Here is a 21,493-nt window from a genome sequence, read left to right as displayed (position 1 = left end):
ACACGCCCTTCGCTTTCATCTGTGTTGGTCTAAGCAATAATAGGTAGATTTAGTGATTTATTGTAGTAAATTAGTTAAATCAGAACTGATTTTATTATTTACTATATAAATCTATATGTGTATCTACCTACATGTATGTCCCATCCTTCATCCCCTCTCCTTGACTGACAACATGTTCCAAGTTTGGTCATGGGCTTCTTGTGAGAGGATGATCAATGCGTGTGCGTTCCGGGCGTGAGGTAGAGGATAGCAGGGTTCCAGGGGGGGGGGGGGGGGGGGGTATCCATATTTGTGACTTTTATATTCTCGATGGTTTGCTTTGTCTAGAGGAGTAGGCAATAATAGGTAGATACATGTTAGTAAATATTAAAAATCAGTTCTGATTTAACTAGTTTCTTTTAATACCTTTAGTAAGACCTGAACTTGATACATTTTTCATGTATTGTGAAATGTCATCATTTTTATTTATAAATGAATATTGGTTTTCTACAACAATGTAAAAATATGTGCTTGTGAAACAAATTCACCAACTGAGATTCCTATGTCTATAGAAATCAAGAGTTTCATAGATTATTGACATTATTTAATTCATCAAACAAAACTATTAACAAAAATGCATTTTTGTTGTTAACACAACCATGCAGACAACTATGGAGACACTTGAAAATGTGTGTATTACTCACTTAAAGAATGGAATCTTCCTATATTACTTTGCTTAATGTAGCATTGAGCTTTGAAGCTAAATATAAGAAAGGAAAAACAGTACTCCTTTGATTTCATTAGATATCTGTGTAAAGGAGATACTCAACAAAATGATATGAAGTGCCCTAGTCTAGTGGTTATAAATCACTTTACTGGAAATGCAAAAGGTTGTGGGTTTGAGCCCTGGCACGTTACTCATATCCTAGAACGAGGCATTTTTATCTACATTGCTCCTCTCCACCCAGTTGTTAATTGGGTTCCCGGTAGGATGCATTGTCGTTGAGGTTGGATTAGCATGTGCGAGCCTGTAAAAAGGGGACTCACTGGAATGCTCCCCAGGGATTGGAGAATGTGTACTCTAATTTTCTAGAATATTAGTAATTCTATCCAGTGACTAGGTAATGATAATACTGGAAGCTCTTTGGTCACTTAATGCTAAAGCGCTTTATAAGAAACCAGTATTATTATTATTATTATTAGAATAAGAGCGAATGTTAGTAAATTGTTAAATGTGATTCTAATCCTTTTACAGCCTTTTCACACACAGCTAAAATTCATCGTATCTAGAGATGATTAGTATAAACCTGTTTAACTCAACAGTTTTAAACATGTTTATAGAAAATTTTCCCAGTGTGAACATCCTTTATACGATGTTGGGATAGATACAAAGTCGCGATCCATACGCCCCTAAAAGCAGGCTGCAGATACGAAGTTCGTATCTAGAGAGCTTGACATTTTGTGTGTGAAAGGTTATTCGTGTTTAAACGTGTTTCAGACGTGTTTAAACTGGATGGAGCGTGCGCTTTGATTGATATGACATGACCTTCAATGCGCAATGGCACTGGTGCGCATTTTACGAGCAGTAGTTAATCACAAAACGATTAACGATCGCACCGAAATTTTTGTGTGTGAATGATGTCGTATGTTCAGGTGATTAGTTTAAACACGTTTATACTAATCATGTTTATAGACTTTTAGCTGTGTGTGAAAAGGCTGTTAGTAGATTTAGTTTATGCCACAAAATATTGCAAAAAGAAAGGAAGGCATTCCGCATCATTCTCTCCAGGAAGACGCCTAAAGAACATGGTTGGGGAGTTAGCAAAATAAACCTCCTAATGGTTGAATGAGCAATGCCATCTTCCTTCCTGAAATGTTTGTCAGGATTCATAGACCACAAAAAGACTGGTCCTCATAAACATCAAAGACATTTATTACCTGGGTGACTTACTACTTCCTGAAAGTTCAAACAAAAGGTTTCCCCTGAAATATCTACATGTAGCAGTGATTTATATCTATCATGGCTTATAATTAACATTTGTTAGCCTACTGTATATTTGTTATGTAGTTGTGCTAGTTGGCAAGGTTACGATGATCAGCTGTAGTATGAAAGATGATGCTTGGATTTTAATGTAGATGGGTTTTAGATATGAAATTGTAGGAATTTGAATTTGAATGTACATGTACATGCTTGGATATTCTGTTGTTTCTCAAGGTTAACAGAGTAAAAAAAAAAGTAATTTTTTGGTTGTAACAGACTAAATGTACAGTTTAATATATGATGGGTAGATTTATTCAGATTTGAACACACTTTTAGAGCGTTCTCAATTCATTTACATGTGAATGGGTCTGAGCCCTCAACTAGAAATACAACAGGTTTCATCATCTAGTTGAAATCTGGAGGGTACCATACTTTGTCCTCAACTCAAGCTTGTAACAGGCGAGTCTGATATTAGTTAGCAATTATGATATTTGTTAGCAATTATGATATTTGTAAGCTTCTGATTGATTGAAGAACATGTAAAGATGAGGCCCTGGTACATATACATGTATATCAGGCCTGATAATTACCTAATTTTAATTGGTTTCCTGATTTTTTAATTTTTTTCACAATTTTTTTTTCTCCCAATTTTTTTTTTTCACAATTTTTTTTTCTTCCCGATTTTCCCATTATCTTCCCTATATTTCTTTTTTTTCTCCCTATTTTGTCACAATTTTCTTACTCAAAAGTTAGATGCCATTTTTTTTACTCAAGGGGAGGGCGGTGTTAATTTTTTAATATTTTTTAGTGCTCACTATCACCTCTGATATATATGTGAATAGAAAAATTGACAAGGTTGAGTTGGAATGCATCTGTGGGATTGGTTGCAGTCTAGCATAGCTGATGATTGTTGACCTGTCTCCCCAGACTATGAACTTACCATGAACTAGTGTAAAGAGAAAGTACAAAATAGGAGTAGAGAGAGAGAGAGAGAGAGAGAGGGAGGGAGAGGCAGAGAAGGGGGGGGGGGATAGAGAGAGAGGGAGGAAGAGAGAATATACACGTACCAATATCTGGAGAAATTGAAAGCAGGGGATAAATGAAAAAAAAACAGAGGAAGGGGTATTTCATCTACTGTAGTTTTCCAAAAGAAATGTAATTAATGATAAAATGTAAGCTTTATTTGCAGTCAAGCACTGTAATCAAATATAAAACCAATTAAGACAATGACAATGATGATGATAGTTATTTTACAAATTAAGAACTTATACAAGCTACATGTAGTTGCATTAACAGCAGTGTGGAAAGGACCCGTATGTATTTTTCAAAGAGGAATCATGTATTGAAGAATTCACCAAAGAATAAGAACCCAGATAACCTTGTGGTATGCAGTCTCATCTCAGAGTTCAGAGTACAGATTACAAAGTACTACCTGTGGATAGAGGTCTAAGGGTTCATGTTCATGTGACGTCCTCTATCTCTTCCTATTTTTGTTTCTTTTCATTTTTTTTAATCTTCTGATACAGGATGCATTTGGGGAGAGGGGGGGTGGGGGGATGCTTAGAGTTGGGCACAGCATCGCGTGCAGTACTTGTCCTGATTCATGCTAGTCAGAGAGTTCAACAAGTTTCAGAGACTTAAAAAGAAGTTGTTAGTATTAGAATGGGTGACAAAATGTCTACTGCTGCACGTGCCCGACCAACTTCTTATGAGCATTCATGAAATGTTCTCAGGTTTTGATGAAGATAGTCCTGAGATAATAGGCAAGGGAGGGAGGGGTGGAGGTGGGGGGGGGGGGGAGGGGTAAAACCTCATAAACCACAAGTATCCACAGTCATGACATTAAAGAGGCCTAGAAAATATGAGCTGAGATTGATAGCATTGTCTGCCTGCCTGCATGTCTAGGCATCACACCATCAAATTCTGGTCAAAATGCAAGATGAAAACTGATGGAATTGAACAAAAACAAGTGGGAGGAGCTTCTCTAAACCAAGTATTTGCATGTCAGTAATTTTGTCAAACAACTCACTCTTCTTGATTTCATTGAAAGACATGGGGGTATAGTACAGCTGTACAGGTGATACTGAGTAGTAATGTCAGTGTAGTTCCGTTACTTTTTTGTAATGGCTTGCTTTCTGTTGGTCGGTATATTAATGCTCCTTAATTCAGACTTAATCCTGGAATTCCTGTCCTAATTTTTGAAAGACGAAGAAAAGCCGTCTGTTCTTCACCATCAACCTAGTCGGTGATGTTTACGCATCAGCGATTAGAAATGTTTTCCTTTTACCATGAATCTATTTTAACCCCCATACTGTCAGTCTAATGTAGATGCATATGATATGAAACCTCCCTTCAGAGAAGACATTGGAACCCGGCAGGGTTTAGATTAATGAAGAAAAGCAGCTTTAGCCGTCATTCTATGATGCTACATAGATAGAAGCCACATGTGTTCTATTTCATGCTGTGATATATTGTATCAATTGTTCTAGATCATATAGGGTCTATCATAACTCATGCACCTGTTTTCTTCATGTTATGGCAATGAGAATGAAAAAGTCATTTTTTTTCCGCTGAGCTATGCAGCTTTTCAGGATAGCATTAATCATCTCCGTAGCAACACACACCAAGTTTGGAAGTGTTTCCTCTTTTTCACTGAATTTATCATTTTAAAGACTTTAGTTTAGCATCGTAGACTAAAACATAACTGATTTAAACACATGAAATTGCTTTAAATTAGTATGAATAAGTTAAATTTACTTTCAGCAAATGTGTGTTCTTATTTTCTTTTACAAAATTCATATTATTAAGGATGGAATGTCTTCATATATCACTGCATCTGGTAGTCTTTTAGTGTACTCAAACATACGGAAGAAAGCAGAGGATCTTCATTAATAATACAATTTATTGAGCAAATAAAAAAGGACAAATTAATATTTTCATGAGAAGGGAAAGAACTTTTAAAAGTTTAATGTAGACATGAAGATTTGTCACACTCCAAGAAAGATTGCCCATCATGAATCTAATAGCAAATTTAATTTTTAGAGGGCTTGCTTTACAAAGAGGAGAACTGTTGAGTGTTAAGGGATGAGGTATTGGAATGAGATGGGTCAACTCATTGGGTCAATTTGGAAGTTTTAACAAAATACACAAGGCCAGTCAAATAACAAATGAGCTGAAAAAGGTTTGGTGTGACACATCCTAGTCACTGCGTTCCCCATGCAATCAGCTTTTCACAAGAAGTCTAACTTTCCTGGGCTTCTCTTCAGCTCTCTGGCCTCAGGTGTTAATGGTTTAGTAATATTTACAATTGACGTCTTGATAATAATCTCTGCTGAAGAAAAGAGATGTGACTCATGTCATGCTACTCTGAACCACAAGATACTGATCAACAAGTCACAAAATAATGAGGAGAGAAAAAAGTGTGGGCTTTTATTCTCTCATTTTGTTGGTTGTTTGTGTTTTCTTTCTTTCTTTCTTTCTTTTTGTTTCTTCAATTGTGACAGAATTCATTAAATTATCCCAAGCTCAGACATTGACAGGATAAACTTAGTAATATTTCCTGAGTGAAACATGTTTCATGATCCTTGTGAACATTAGCTTTAGGCATACTTTGATTCAGACTAAATGATGATATCCAGAGTGACTCAAGATCATCCTCTATTGATGTTTCTTTATGAAAACCCGTGCAGAATTTTTTGTAAAAAAAGATGTGAAAAGTCAAAAGTTCTAGATGTTAGTATTATGTTGCTTAGGCATACTAACAATGTTGACCTTATAGAGAGAGGCCAAATGAAAGGAGAGAACAGCTAGAAAGAAGAGAAGGAGGGAGAGAGAGAGAGAGAGAGAGAGAGAGAGAGAGAGAGAAATAATGAAGAAGGGGGAAAAAGAGAATCATTGAGAGAGGGCAGTAGTTGGAAGTAATAAATTGTAGTTTGGAGAGATAAAAAAAGAGAACATTTATTTCATTATTGACTTGGCCCTTCAACTGTTCTCAGAATAGGATTACAAATACATTTTGATAAATTTTTGGTGTAGGCCTACACGTACATGTCTTTAAAGGTGATACAAAGCTGATAAAGGCATATAGAAAAAAACAAGGTGGTTGTTCCCATCTTGTTTCAGGTGTTTGAATCCAAACTTCATTGTAGGCTAATTAATGGATTGTGTCATGTATGATTCACTTTCCTTCAATCTCTATATCTCATATTCCTAAAATAAGACTGTGTAACGCAAAGTCACCAATACATATGTTTGTAATATTGTGATAGTAATCTTTCACTCCTAAGGGAGGATATTCTAGGTAGAAATATCTGATTTTAAGCAGCTTTTGATGATACAAGATTTGAGAAGTCACAATTTGGTGCTATTCCTGTACTTTGACAGTGTTTTGGAATTCAGAGGAGAGGATAATTTTCTTGAATGTCTTTATTCATAGACAAGCAATAATGAAGGCATTCCATTTTGTTGAGACTTTGTAATGAAGAAAATGAGGAGAATTGAAGAAAGAAGATTCACAATATTTCTGATTCAAATGACCTGATTATTCTAACTTCATGTCCCTTTCCCCAAAACATGCACTTCCCCTTCCCCCTATTTCTGTGAAATAAAATAATGCATCCCTTCCTACATAAGAAGCTACAACGAATAAAGATTATCTGAAACATTGAAGAGTTCAGTTTAACTCTGGTAGGATGAGGGTCTCAGACATCTATGAGACAGGATGACGAGACACTGACGGGAAATTGAAAGAAATTGGAACATTTAGAGCAAGAAATATGAGAAGCCATTAAAGCTTCAGAAAGCAGTTGTCATATGTTGGGGTCTATTGTGTCACAGATTTAGAGAAGATATGGTTTCCTTAAAGGGATCGTTTAACAATGTTAAATCTGAGATTCACGGCCCTACGTGTTTTCAGTGTCTGTGATATGGTGTAATATTGAAGCCCTAAAAAAATTGCGCTTCAAAATGATCAAGAAGTGCCTCAAAAAAGTAAAAATCTTTGAGTGACCGGTTTTACCATACTCGTTTTCCCCAATAGACTGTAGTGTTATGAAAACCGTCAGGCGATCGGTTTTCAAAATTTGTAATTCCAATCATAAATATCTTGATAAACAGACAGGCGATCGGCTTGTAAAAGTCATGGGGTTCCTGACTGACCTAAAGGTTTATAATTATCATTGCATCATGAGCTAAATCCAGAATTTTGTTTCAGAATCTGAGACAAAGTTACCGGATCCCTTTAAGAAAGAATGAATTGAAAAAAATTAGTGCATTTTTCTTGCTCTAAAGAAACACGTTTCCAATGTCTGCTCTGGAAATAAATTATGAGTTCTATTGATAGATAAGTGTACCAATCACCTAAATATTATAATTTATGTACAGCTAGAATGTATGATATTACCTGTAAAAAAAGTTCACAAGGCTTTTTATTTACTAGTGGATGAGGAATATGAAGAAGGTAGTCTCCCCACAAGTCATGAGTTGTTATAAAGTGAGGGTGTTTTTAAACTTGCAATATCTCTTTACAGAAGTAAGCTCATCTTTTGAGTACAGTAATAGGACATGGAACCACAAACATACAAAACTATTTGATGATTTTGTGATCGGTACACTTTAACACATTCTATGTATAGAATAGAAAGTCCACCTTGGCCTGTACTTCTTCATGACACATACATGACTGATCAGTCAACCCAGATGGGATTGTCTTCATATTTCAATAACTTTCCAAGAGATTTTAAACCACCCTCCAGTCAGCTCTAAAAATAAAAATCAGCAGTTGTCTTTTTTAAAGTACATGTAGGATCCATATTATTCCTTAGCATTTTAATATTGGGTCATTCCATGGGGTTGAGGCAATTTTGTGACACACCAGAATTGAGAAACCATGTCTCCTAATTATTATCCATAACCATGTTTCTGAAATTGAGTTTAGCAAAAATAGCACAGCCAACTATATTTAGAAGAACTCTAGCTTCATGGTAAATCAATATTATAGACCCAAAGTTATATGAATGTGATGTCCATGTAAAGCTGGTAACAAAAAGACAAACATTTTGAAGAGGAGCAACTTGAATAGAAATGATTCTTCCAGGGCACTTCTATATTCATTGCATACAAATCTTCAACAGATGATTTCATCTTCCATGTGTAGTAGAAGATCTCATACCAACGTTCAATGGACATTGTCATATTTTATGCCCAAACCTCATGAAAGTCAGGACCCTCCCCCCCCCCCCCCCCCCCCCCCCCCCAAAAAAAAAAAAAAATCTTAATTTTTTACATAGGGCTCATCTTTACAGACTCTAAAAAATTAGATCTGGGAGCCATTTCACAAAGCCTTTTTTCAATGACAAATAACAAAAATTAGTGACAAATCTGCTGATAACCAATCGAAGCAAGGATTTCAGTAGCTTATAACACAAACTGTCATTTGTCACTGATGACAAGTTTTGTGAAACGCCCCCCCTAGACCACCTTCCAAAAAGATTAGTGTGGAGCCGTAGCAAAGGTATGAGGAAATAATCAAAATGGCCAGAATGTACAACTGAATTAGAGTTTATACATATCCTTGCCAAGTTTAGTATTTTTCCCAATTTATGTTTCTTGAGAATGTGACATATTCAAGTTTACAGGTACATCTACAAATATTCTCCAAAGGCCCTAATTCGACCAGTCCACCTTTCATTCTTGAGCTACAAAAAACACAAAAATCATCAAATTTACAAGGGTATGAATAATTTAGTTGTATACTTGGTTGATTAGCCCTCTTGTCCTATGGGAAGGGCTCTCTACAGTTGTTAACTGTACGCTGAATATCATGATGAAACGATTGGGAGTAGGATGATGATCACTTAGAGCCAAACCCTGTGACGTGTCAAAGCTTTGAGCCACAGCCAAGTCTTCAACATTTAAACTGTCAACATAAACTACTGTAGCTGCTAAATTTCATTAAGTTCATGGCCCGCAAGTGTACTTTACAAAAACCCTCTCTCTCAACAAAAATGGTGGTGTTTCTGGTAAAGGGCATATTTATTCAGCCATAAATCAAACACATGCCCTACTTCCTATCTTCCTACACCAACCATGGGGGTAGTAGCAGTTCCACATTCAAGGTGAACTCCCTTGTTAGGCCTAAACAAAAAGATGTTGTATTGCCTTTTGCGACCAACCCCAAAATCTTGAAATCTACGGTCGGCTTATTTTATTTTATCGTTTTTTTAGAAAAAAACGTTGTAAAGCATTTAAAACTGAGAAATATCACTTAAAAGAGGGAGGGGGGGGGGGGGAAGAAAAAAAGGAAAAAAAGATTTCTGACCGACCGACACATGTCTTGGCACCTAAAGGGCAATACAACATCTTTCTTTTTTTAGGCCTTATGGATGGTCCTAGCTATTTTGAAATTGAAATGGGGGATACATGAAACCTCTATTGGTTTTTCAGAAGAGAATTGGATGGTTTATGGCCCTAAAACCTGTATGTCACGTTTTACTGCATGATACAAAGCACTTGTCAGAGAGTATATGGAACAGCTCCCAAAATAGATTTAATCACATTTCTCTAATTTAAACAATTTGTTTTCTTTGAAAACATAGGTTATTGCTCACTGGTAGAAATGTGATAGCAAGGGAATACATTGAGCTACTTTGTATGCCCCACTTAAATCCTTTGCTCCTTTGCAAGGCTTGCTATATCTTGTGGAGGAGGATGCTGTAAAACTTGGATTGATGCTGCCTTACAGCCCAAAATACTGTCTATTACCTTAGAGATTTGCTTTATATCCAGGGTTTTGAGTCTGATTTGTAGAGCAGAGTGAGAAAGGTCTTGTCTGAGCGTCCAGGAAATGTCCACCACACCTGACTTGAGATCTCACTCTGATTGCTCCCTCATGATGATGATGGTTCTCATGTTTACTACAAACAAGTGTGGAGTCAAACGGTGGTAGCTGGTGTCTTGGCATTGTGCCAAGTCTGTAGGGGTGCAGTGAGAGATATCAGGGCTAGACTTTAAATTTTTCTCTCTTTAGTTTATATCTTTCTCTGTGAGAGAAGAATGCTGAATGGTTGGAATAAGTTGAACCAATTTAAGCTCCTTGATAAAAGTACTAATTGACTTATATACATCCTGCATGAGATGAATTCTGTCAGATGTATCTGATAACTGATTTACATGCTAGAGAATAATTTTGTTCAGATTAAAAAGTACCAATCTTTGATAACTGTGCTAAAAATAGTTAACCCTTTCGTTATTCTTTACTCATGAACAAAATTTGATCTTCATCATGATCATCTGGAGGGAGATGGAGGTGTTAGCATGTAGTAGCATTCTCGGTCTTTTCATCTGTGAAAGTTGATTTGCAATTTCTGATATTTTCAAGTATCATACAGAACTGTGCACAAGTGTCTTGTGTTTGAGTCTAAAATGTGTGAAAAAAGTGTTGTGCAAAAGTCTTGCAAAGCTTGAACATACCAGAGTACTTTCTCCCCTGCCCTAGTGAAAATGAATGCACTCTTGTCAGTTTTTACCTCACGTTATTATGCATAAATGGATCAGTAAATATGATTTTATTCTTCTTTTCCTTTTTACATTTTCTTTCTCACTGCAGGATGTCTCAGGATGTACTGAAGTATCTCTAGATAAGAAGAACTATGGAGTTCCTGATTTCATGGCTGAAGGGTAAAGAAATGTTCTTTATGTTCTTTAATCGTATAGAATGAATGATGCACATGTATCTACATGTAGTCTATGGGACTGACAAAATTTGGTCTTAAACCGGCTTGAATATCTCTATAGTTTGTTGAGGCGATTTTAAGTCTTAATGAGATTAGCAAGAACAAAAAAAGTAAAAGTAACATTATTTTGGTAACTAACCCCTTTAAGAGGAAAATGGAGAGGGATTTTAGCATACTTTGGCTCCTCGGTCTAGAACTACAATGTATGAAGTAATGACGAATTGTACAAGTACACCTTCTGACAAATCTCTTATTTTCCTTCCGCTTTGTGAACAATTCAGAACCGACATGCTTGACTCATAAAAAGTGATACTGTGCGGTGCCTCTCCTTCTTTATTGCCTCCCTTCTTTGGAGTTTTGAAGTTTTCTGTCGTAAAATGATTGACAGAGAAACGACAGTCAGGTGCGCTGGAAAAATTTGTGACTTATGAAGAGGAAGCATGCGATTATTGGCGTACAACGGAATACGGGAAATGGACTCAATTAGCTCATCCTTTTTCTGTATACCCCTCTCTTTCTTTCTCCTGTGTCATGTTGTATTTTCTCTTTGCTATACCCCCCCCCCCTCTCTCTCCCCCCTCTCTCTCTCTCTTTCTCCGTTTCATGTTGTATTTTCTCTTTGCAATACCCCCTCTCTCCCCCTCCCCCCCTCTCTCTCTCTCTCTCTCTTCCCCCCTGTGTCATGTTGTGTTTCTGTTTGTAAACCCCCCCCTCTCTCTCTCTCTCCTGTGTCATGTTGTATTTTCTCTTTGCAATACACCCCCTCTCTCTCTCTCTTTCTCCCCTGTGTCATTTTGTCCTGCTATATGAAGCCAACTCATCATGAATAAAACTCAGAATCAAATGGTTGATATGTGTTGACATGTAAATCCCTCAAACTGCTGTAAGAAAGCTTGGTACCATGCCAACCACAGGCAGGTATAAATGGTAGCTAATTATATTTTGTAAAAAAGTGAAAACCAATCATTTAACAAAAATTTAAGTTCATTGACAAATATCAAAGGAATATGGATGTTTATTTGATATGTAGATCACCTACCGGTAATAAATCAAAAATGTGTAACGTCTTAAAAGAACCAAGAATTTTGTTAGCCATAGCATTATTATGAATTCTCGAGGCAGTTTTGATACAATAATCCAAATATGATTTGAAGATATGTATAACCATTTTGAGCCAAGCTATGAGCAAGAGGTTTACACTTTAACCAATTACCTGTTGTTTGACATTCTGTGCCATTTTGACATATATGAATGATTGCGCTATACCGTATTGATTATATTCAATTAAATTATATAAAAATATAGGTGAAAGCAACTTGAAAAAAAGAAGAGATTCATCTAATTTCCATTTTGAGGTGAAAACCAGCAATAAATTTAGCTCGGGTGCCACGTATTCTAACCAAATTTCCGATGATAATCAAATATGCATGCATGTAGGCTTTTTGGCAATGAGTTTAAAACACAGGGAAAAACAGAAAATTAACATTTATGTATAATACGTCATATACCGGTAGATTTAATTAAGTTTCTCTTATCAGACCATAGCAGCTATCTCTACTGATAAACATATTAAATCAGAACTTTTGAAAAGTGTATATGCACAGAGCCTTGCCACTTTGATAATAACATTTGTACATATACACCCCTCAACTGAGAATTGGGACAAAAATGTCTAGAAAATAAGATGACAACAGCTTGCCATGAATTAATGACTTCATGACATATTAGGAAAAACGCTAAGATTGATGATAAGATTTGACATGATTTGCGGTATACAGATGTAGGAATGAGGTGATTTTTTTAAATCACAGAGACAATATTTCCAGGGTTCAGTGCCACAAAGACGTAACTCCCAATTTTCCCAACATGAGTATTTGATATCAAAATGTTAAGAAAAATGTGGGCTTTCCAAGAAACACAAAGACTTAACTCCACCCAACACCCATTGAAGTCAATGGCTAGTGAAACATACGTGTAGACTTAACTCCTTAAGGCCCAAGTGCTCAGTGACACATAAACCACTTTTTCTCGCAATGGCCAAAATGGAGTTACGTCTTTGTGTCACTGACCCCGCAAATTCAAGCTTCTATTTATAGTTTTAGCTTGGACTGAAAGTAGTCTTGACTGGTGATGTTGATATTTGATACACTTTGTTCACTCACCAATCTACTTTGTGTCTCGGACACAATCCTTTGCTCGTGGAGATCAACGCACAGATGATTAGCTTTTAAAAATCATCAATTAAAGAGACGGAATCAAAACTCCTTCAATTACACAAACCACAGGTGTGGTTCCCAGGCTGAAAGTGAAAGCATGAAAGACAGAAATAATTACTGCCATTTGCGTATTTCCCTTCTTTACCTAACTCACAATCTCCCCTTAGGATAGAAGCTGTACTGTATCTGTATACATTCAACCTCCCCCTGGGCTATAAGCTGTACTGCATCTATATTCATTCAAACTCCCCTTCAGGGCATTTCTTGTCTAATCAAGCTCTCTTTCTCTTTATTTTACGCTGATTATTTCTTGTGTTTTCCTTGGACTCCTTGCTGTCTCAGCCCCATACTTCCCCTGTGAGGGCGTTTCCTGTATCTTTCCTGAGCCGAGATGTTGAGTGAGAGATGCATCCACTATCCATGCACTCCAATTAAAAAGGATTTATGATTTTCATTTAAATCATTCAAAGATCAATACATTAGACAGTGCTCCTTTCTATTTTCTAACATGAGGTGTAATTTTAAGGATATTGGTGAAAACAAGAGGGTCCTGTTGTATCTCTCTATGGACCTGGCCTGTCAATGAGAATCCTTTCTTACGTAACACAGTGTGCCTGCTCCCTCTTCCTTCTTCTCCTTCCTTCTTCCTTCTTTCTTCTTCTTTCTTCTCTTTATTATACCCATGTACTACATGTAGGCCTGGGTCAAGATCTGACTAAAAAACAACAAATGGAGATGAAATAACTTTAAAGTTTTTCAATATCTTGAATGAAAGTAAAGTGAATGAACCATTGTATATGTACAATGGCACCCCTATTTATTTTTTGGGAGGAGGAGGGGGGGGGGGGGAGAAAGCTATTAACTTGTATGTGAGTGATGATATTAAATTCTGACTTTTAACTTCAATGCCAAAACTATCATCTTCTGTTGTCTCTATATGTTGCAAAAAATAAAATTGAATTAAATTCCTCAGGCTAATCATCGCTACAGGCTCCCAACGTGCCTGCAATATATTGAAGGGATTAAAAAAAAAAATTATATCACTAGTCTCTTCATTTTAGAACCCATTTTCTTGCACTTTTGAAAGTGGATTTGTCTAATGATTCCTTCCTGAAAATCCTTGAAAATTGAATATTCAATATTGGCTAACTCTCCATTATTTTCTTTTATCTGCTCTTAAAGGCAGTGAATTTCTGGGCTTTAAAAATCAACAACTTTTATTCAATTTGATAACATTAATGTTAATTTACTTGTAATCATTTGATTTTGGATTAAGGACATGAAACAACAAATATTAGAAATGAAAGAGTTTGCTGACTTAAGAAATGGAATGATATTTTGATATTATGACACCTGTTCATATCCATAGACTTGTCAAAATCATTGGCTCCAACCATCCAGGATCACCAAACCTGATTGGTTTTTCATGAGGGTGCCTTATCGGCATAAACACCAGTATGGTGAGGGGGCATACCCCTAGGGAGTGGAGACAATAAGGGGGTCAATTGAGAGGGGGACATTGTCCTTTCAAGGAAATAAGATGAGGACAATCAACAAGTTATATTCAAAGTTCATGTGATGATGTAGTTATTATATTGTCACTTTTACTCTTGTTTTAACAATTTTTGATAAGTCAGCATTTGAGTTATAGAACTGACATTTAGGGCTACTTAAAAAATTAAATTGCCAAAGATGGTATACATATCTTTATTGTAAGTATGTATTGTACTTAAGATGAAGTTGAGTTCTGGTCATGCGTTTGCATTGTGAAAGAAACGGTGTGGAATCGACCAGAAAAGGTTGATCATCTAGCATATAAGAATTTGTGTGTATTGCAAGGTTCTGGAATCATCAAAATGATAAGAAATTTGGCCCAGTCTTGGTTAGAGCCAGAAGGGCATTAATGCTATGGTAAAGCATATGAGCTATAATAACTCCCTTATGGTTCTCAATGGATGATGTGATCTCCAGTAGATGATAACATCATGTTGTGTAACTTACAAACTGTGTACTCAAATGTCATTTGCAATTCAGCACATGAACATGTCTCTTACCCCCTGTTCAAACTACAAAAATAAAAATGATATGCAAGAAGCGATTAATATTTCCAGTCTGAATGTCATAACAGGACTGATGCGTATGTTTGGGCATCATTTCAAATATATATATGTCATATAAAAACCTATAAATGGGCGGGGCTTATCATGAGTGTGCACTGATGATTGGCTGGTTGTCATATCAACAGACCTCTTCAAAACTAGTTCCTTGATTAGACTTTTTTTTATGAGATGCGATAATGTAGTATGTACAGATAGTCCCATTTTGCTATACAATCATTCTTTATGTGACGTTTCTTTTAAATAAGTTTTGTATGAATTTGGTAGAGTCTGAACAGACTATCAGAGAAATAGATTTCTTTCATCTTTCATCCTGACATCTGCCTGGAGTCTATGACTGATGATGCTCATGAATATGTTCATACATGTTGTTTCTTGGTGATTTTGCACTTGACTTGATACAGGGCCACATGCATGAGCAATAAACTCTTATCTCATCCACAGCTTGCTACAGACAAGGTCATGTATGAATTAACTAACCACTCTCACTCTTGCTTTCAAACTCTTTTTTTTTCTCTCTCTCTCTCTCTCTCTCTCTCTCTCTCTCTCTCTCTCTCTCTCTCTGTCTATCTCTCTGTCTTTCTCTGTCTCTCTCTCTCTCTCTCTCTCTCTGTCTTTCTCTCTCTCTATCTCTATCTCTGTCTCTCTCTTTATGTCTCTCGGTCTCTCTATCTCTGTTTCTGTCTCTGTCTCTCTCATTCTTTTAATCTTATTATACTGTAGTAGTATTATAGTGTACTTCTCATGTTTCTTTTATTTTCTTCTTTTGTAATCACTACATACGCTCCAAATGTCACAATTTAACAGGTACCAGGTGTACCTAGATAAACCCTCCCCACCCCCATTCCGCAACTCTTACAAAATATAGATGGGTTGGAACCTTGCCTATCAGCTTTATAAATATAGCCATTTCAGTTTCTGCACATTTGATATTGGGTTTACAAGCAATCTCTTCACCTATATCTCATGTCAGAAGATGTTGAGTGTTTCAGGAGGAGTTGAATAGACCGGGACCCTGATGAATGGATGCATCTATGAAGGAGGTTCAGCCCCCGATCTGACCAATATTAGGTCAAGAATTAGGCTTCTGTCTTAACCATTTAGTGCTGATCATTGCACTGAACTTGTCACTTCCTGCTCATAGTGCATGCCCTACAGATCAAGAAAAGCACAGTACATTGCAGTGTAGTTTACAGGCTTTTTGTAACTAGAAAACACACTTTATGAATTATTGCTTGTAGTTGTACACCATATATTTTTAGGTATCTGATTGGAATCTGTGTGCAAAAACTGCTATGTAGTTGTTTAGTAATTTAAGATACTGTATGCTATGCAAATCTGATACTTCTTGGGACATAAAGTGCAGTGTGAGTTCATATATCATTTAGAGGAGAAGTCTATCTTGTCTTACTGTCGTGCATGTGTAGTACTTGCAATGTCATTGACCCAAAGCATCTTCATGTGCTTGAAGAATGGACAATGTCTGATCCCGTGATGAATCTAGTTTAGACCATTTTGGATCCAAGGCATGTACCTGTACAGTTGACCATATTTTAGTACCCAATGAATTTACTTTGACCAAAGGCACCTAGCCCAGACCGTCTTTGACCAAAGCTAGCCTCGACCATCTTTGACCAAAAGCATCTGTCTTAGACAATCTCTGACCAAAGCTATTGTCTGAGAGTATATTTGACCAAGGGGATCATCTGTCCCTAATTATTTTTGACCACAGGCATCTATTCTAGGATATTTTTGACCCAATGCATCTGTCACAGACTATATTTGTCCAAAGGCATCCCGGTCAGAATACATGTATCTTTGACCAAAGGCATTTGCTCCAGACCATCTTTGAGCAAAGACATTTGTTTCAGAATCTAGACCATGTTTGACCAAAGGCATCTGTTCCAGACCATGACATTGCTGCAGTCAGTGTCAAGTTCAGAACAGTTTTCTATTAGAGCAAGATGGAAACTTCCTCTTCCGATGATTAATCTCTGGATTCAGCTCAATAAGGAGGAGATAGCTCCGTGGATCTAGACATCGGTCTAGCACCTCCTCAGGTTGTCTTAACTTCTTAGGAGGAAAGGATGTCATTAATTTTGGGTTTGGTAGTTTTCCACAGCCGTTGGGCTTTCATGGAAGAGATAACCTTTCTGGGTTCAAGAAACTGACACAACGAATACATGTACAGACTCTGTTTCAATGAAATAGTACATCAAAGAAAAGCAATTTATATTTATATTTCAAGAATGTACATGTAAACAAAGTTGTTAATGCATGTACAGTGTTGTACTTTTGTTTGTGTTTATAAGAAATCTACTTTCTTAAAGGGAAAGTCCACCCCCAAAATAAGTTTGTTTCGATAGAGGCAGAATAATAAGAAAATCAGGTGAGTGAAAGTTTGAGCAAATTCTGAATGAAAATAAGAAAGTTATGAATTATTGAAGTTGTGATCAATCAAATACAAATTGGCAACTCTGTGACTTATCATACGAGCTCTCCTTCATTTGCTTTGTGCATAATATTCCATAAAATCATGTTTTCTTCGTTATTGATGACGGAATATATATTTGTTTCTTGCAGGGGTAGTATAGAAACATATTTGCAATTATTATTTTAGATTTTTTTAGTACTGAGCAAATGGAAGTTGAGCTCGTATGATACGTCATAGAGTTGCCAATTTGTGTTTGATTGATCACAACTTCAAAAATCCTAACTTCCTTATTTTTAATCAGAATTTGCTCAAACTTTCACTGACTTGTTTCTCTCATTTTTCTACTCCTATTAAAACTAACTTAATTTCAGGGTGGACTTCCCCTTTAAGTATTGATCCACATGAGTATTTTCCAAAAGATTACATGTCAAAAATATGACATTAAAGTTATAAAGTATATTTTATGCTCCTATGCAAGGTTGAGGTAAATTTGTTTCTGCTTGCACACCATCAAGTCAAAAATAAAACAAGGATTTTTTTATTTTTTTTTTTGGGGGGGGGGATGGTAGAGTGTGGTAAGGTAGGGTAAAGAAGGGTGAAGAATAACATGTAGAATGTGAAACCAACGCTGCAGTTGATAATCACTCAATTAGATAGCTGTAATAGAATAAAGATTCAACGACTCCCAGAGCAAAGTGGCTTTTAGCGCAGTTTCCCCTTCTTTAATTTGTTTTCCCTTTTTTTGAAGAAATGTGACCTCTCGGTCAAGTACCTTTTCTAACTCTCAGATATTGATACAGTTTCAGACTTTCTATTGTAAAATAGTTATATAACATATAATACAATACAAAACAAAAGATGTAATACAATAGAATACAATATATGGACATTGTATTCTCTCTCTCTCTCTCTCTCTCCTCACGCAATGGTCATGTGCCTTGTCAGTCATATGCTGCTATGTAATGACTCCCATGATGTGATTACATAATACTTTAATGAGTTGTAGTCAATCTCATTACCCAGGTAATCAAATCTACCTCTACCTGGGAGGATGTACCAATTTCCGGCGCTCATCTTTTATAATTTGTCCATGATTGAGGCTGAACAGTGAAGCAAATGTGACGATGATGAATAAAGACAAATGAATGAAAGCTCCCCTCCCCCTCTTTCAAACTTTAATCTATTCTTTCCCCCTTCCTCAACCATCCACATTGGTGCCCCTTCCTATTACTGTTACAAAAGGATCGTATCACAATAATAATAATAATGATGGCTTCTATAGCGCACATGTCCGTCACGTTGTGCGCTCCTGGCGCTGCCCCGATTAGTACCCTGGCTTTAGCAAGGCAGCCACTGTGGCGCTCTAGCATTTCAAGGAATTAATTCCTGCCAGGTACCCATTTACATCACCTGGGTTGAGTGTGGCAAATGTAGATCAATGTCTTGCCAAAGGACAATGCATTTATTTTTTTAAATAAAAGTTATACATGTATATTTTGTCATTAATTCAAGGTAATACAAAGTTTTAGTATGGGGTCATGAATTTGGTTCAAATGAACATTTTGGAAGCACATGCAATTTTACAATATCCAGTGATCGTTGTCGCAGTTGAAATCAAGTCTAAAGTTATGAAATTGTAAATAATAAATTCTTTATGTTGTATAGCTCCCTCTCAAGACTGATATTATTTTGGCTTTAAAACAATGTTTCTTGACTACACTTTTTCATTGTCATGGTCGCAGCTACCATGGAATGGCCTAAGGCGCTATTTGAAATATTTGAAATTTACCGGGAGCACTGGTAAATTTTGATTATTCAAGTTCTTGAAAGGAGAAGCGTTTTAAGGGCCACATTTTCTAGTACTTATAATGCATCCACAAGGGTATCCAAATATATCAAAGTTTTAAAGAATTACTATCGTCTTTTTTCCAAATTTTTCAAAACGTTGCATTACCTTTAAATGTTAAATTTCTTTATTTGTACTGTTTTGTTACAGACCTACTGGAGTCAAATCAGGCATTGTTTCATCTCATCCTCTAGAGAAATCAGAGAAGAATGTAAGTATTTGTTTCATCATCAATCAATACCACACTGTTTCTTTCATTATACTTGGTACCAGAAACTTAATTTATGGAACATTCAGGAGTCATTAAAAACTGCTATTTTTTTTAGCATATAAGTTTTTGTGATTTTCAGAAAGTAGTGTTGTGAATCACATATTGTGGTACAAAAATTTTGAGAATTTTGAGAATTTGCCAAATTGTGGAAGTCTCTGGTTTCTGACAGTTTTTATTTTGTGTCTGTCAATGGTTCATTATCTGGCTGTCTCTTCTCTATTTGATGTAGTTTATGATAGTGATGCTACTTCAGATTTCTGAGCTGAAGATCATCAATATCTCAAATAAGCCCCCCCCCCCCTCTCTCTCTCTCTCTCTCTCTCTCTCTCTCTCTCTCTATCTCTCTCTCTCTCTCTCTCTCTCTGCGTGTATCTGTCAATAACTACCCTAGAGGAAGCACGTAATACCTCGAAAGTAGAGAAGTGAAAATGAGAAATATCTGGAAATCACACAGGAAAGTGTAATCAATTTTTGGAAAGGAAACCAGTCTGTTACCTATTCTAGCTGATTCATAGTAGGATTAAATTATGACACTTCCAAATGAAATAGGATTCATTTTAGACAACAGAGGGCAGTGTTTATATACAATGTACTCAAGGCAGATGAACTGGTCATCATGTTATGTTACTCTTCTAGATTACGTTGTTTAATTGATTCCCAAGGAAAATAGAAAAGAAAAGAAAAGAAAAAAAAAGTAAAAGAGGAAACTACTTGCAAGTTTTCTGATTACTTGATAGAAAAACACATTTTTACCTCTATCATGGCAAAAATAGAAGTTGATGAAAGGATGAAAGACATTTTCACAATATAACAACCTGACATAAGTTTGTGTATACTGTAAGTGAAAGTAGGGCTGTGCACAACAGTGTAATGAGGTACCCGAGTACACTCCCAGGCTCACAGGCGATTACTCGAATATTCGGACGCCATGTTTTTTTATAATTTTTTTGAATTTTTTTGAATTTTTTTGAATTTTTTGGATTTTTTTTGGATTTTTGGATTTTTGGATTTTTGGATTTTTTTTTTTTTTTTTTGCCACTACCATACCACTCGGCAGTTTCTTAGGTCCCTCGCTGAAAACGCATGCAACTTTACTTTGAGTTGCAGTTGAAGGCGCTGATTTAATAAGAATAATAACAGTAAACAATGCTGTTTTAAAAACCAAAGATGGCAGAATAATCCATTTTCCTCCAAGTCCAAACAGAAATCTGGACATTTGGTCCCAGTTTCTGAAAGGTGAGTTTGACAGTGCTTGAGTTGGGAAACATTTTTACCGACGGTACCATGCCAGCGGACGCCGCTCTCCCTGGCACGGGTAAGCGTGGGCCTGGACATTTTTTTTTTTTTTTTTTTTTTTTAAATTTTTTTTTTTTTTGCGGCCGAATATTCGGGTACAAGAAATCGTACCCGAGTAGTTGTCAACCGTGCGGGTACTCGAGCATTCGACTACCCGTCTTAGCCTTTTATAAGAAAATAACAATGGAATGTAGATAGGTCCCCAACAAAATGGTTTTTTTTGGGGGGGGGGGGGGGCATGGAAGTACTGTAGGTATTGAACGTTTGAAGAATTAAGATAATTGTAACAATAAAGCACATACTTGTACAAGAATTATGCTGATTGGACAGATCTTTGAATAGCTCTAAACTAAATGGTGAATTCATCATCTGTTGCTTAGGAAAGGGATTGTTCTATCTTGATTATCTTGATATCTTGACTTTTCTTGGTTTTGATGACGACATTAAGTGTAGTTTCGAAGCATTTGAATTGGTGCCAATTTATGATGTGTAAATAGGTTTAATAATTACTGTTTTTGAAAACAAAAGTTGGTTTGATGTTTTGTTTTACCTGACTGCTAAGAAAGCATGTGTATACTTTTAAGTAAGCAACAAGGAGACCAATAGGACTTGGTAATGGGG

The 21,493-nt window shown here is 36.3% G+C and overlaps 1 protein-coding gene across 2 annotated transcripts in view; it reads left to right on the top strand.

The window, feature by feature from the left end:
* The window catches only part of LOC579892 (proteasome maturation protein), a 52,670-nt gene that overhangs the window by 5,788 nt on the left and 25,389 nt on the right, over positions 1-21,493 (top strand). For both annotated transcript variants that reach the window (XM_030980263.1, XM_779984.5), the window contains exons 2-3: positions 10,566-10,636; positions 19,456-19,516. In XM_030980263.1, the coding sequence (XP_030836123.1) occupies positions 10,566-10,636; positions 19,456-19,516 (132 nt within the window). The remainder of the gene's footprint in view (positions 1-10,565; positions 10,637-19,455; positions 19,517-21,493) is intronic.

This window comes from Strongylocentrotus purpuratus, unplaced genomic scaffold (assembly GCF_000002235.5).
Source record: "Strongylocentrotus purpuratus isolate Spur 01 unplaced genomic scaffold, Spur_5.0 spur5_scaffold_11, whole genome shotgun sequence".
NCBI lineage: Eukaryota > Metazoa > Echinodermata > Echinoidea > Camarodonta > Strongylocentrotidae > Strongylocentrotus > Strongylocentrotus purpuratus.
This window is presented reverse-complemented; position numbering and strand designations above follow the sequence as displayed.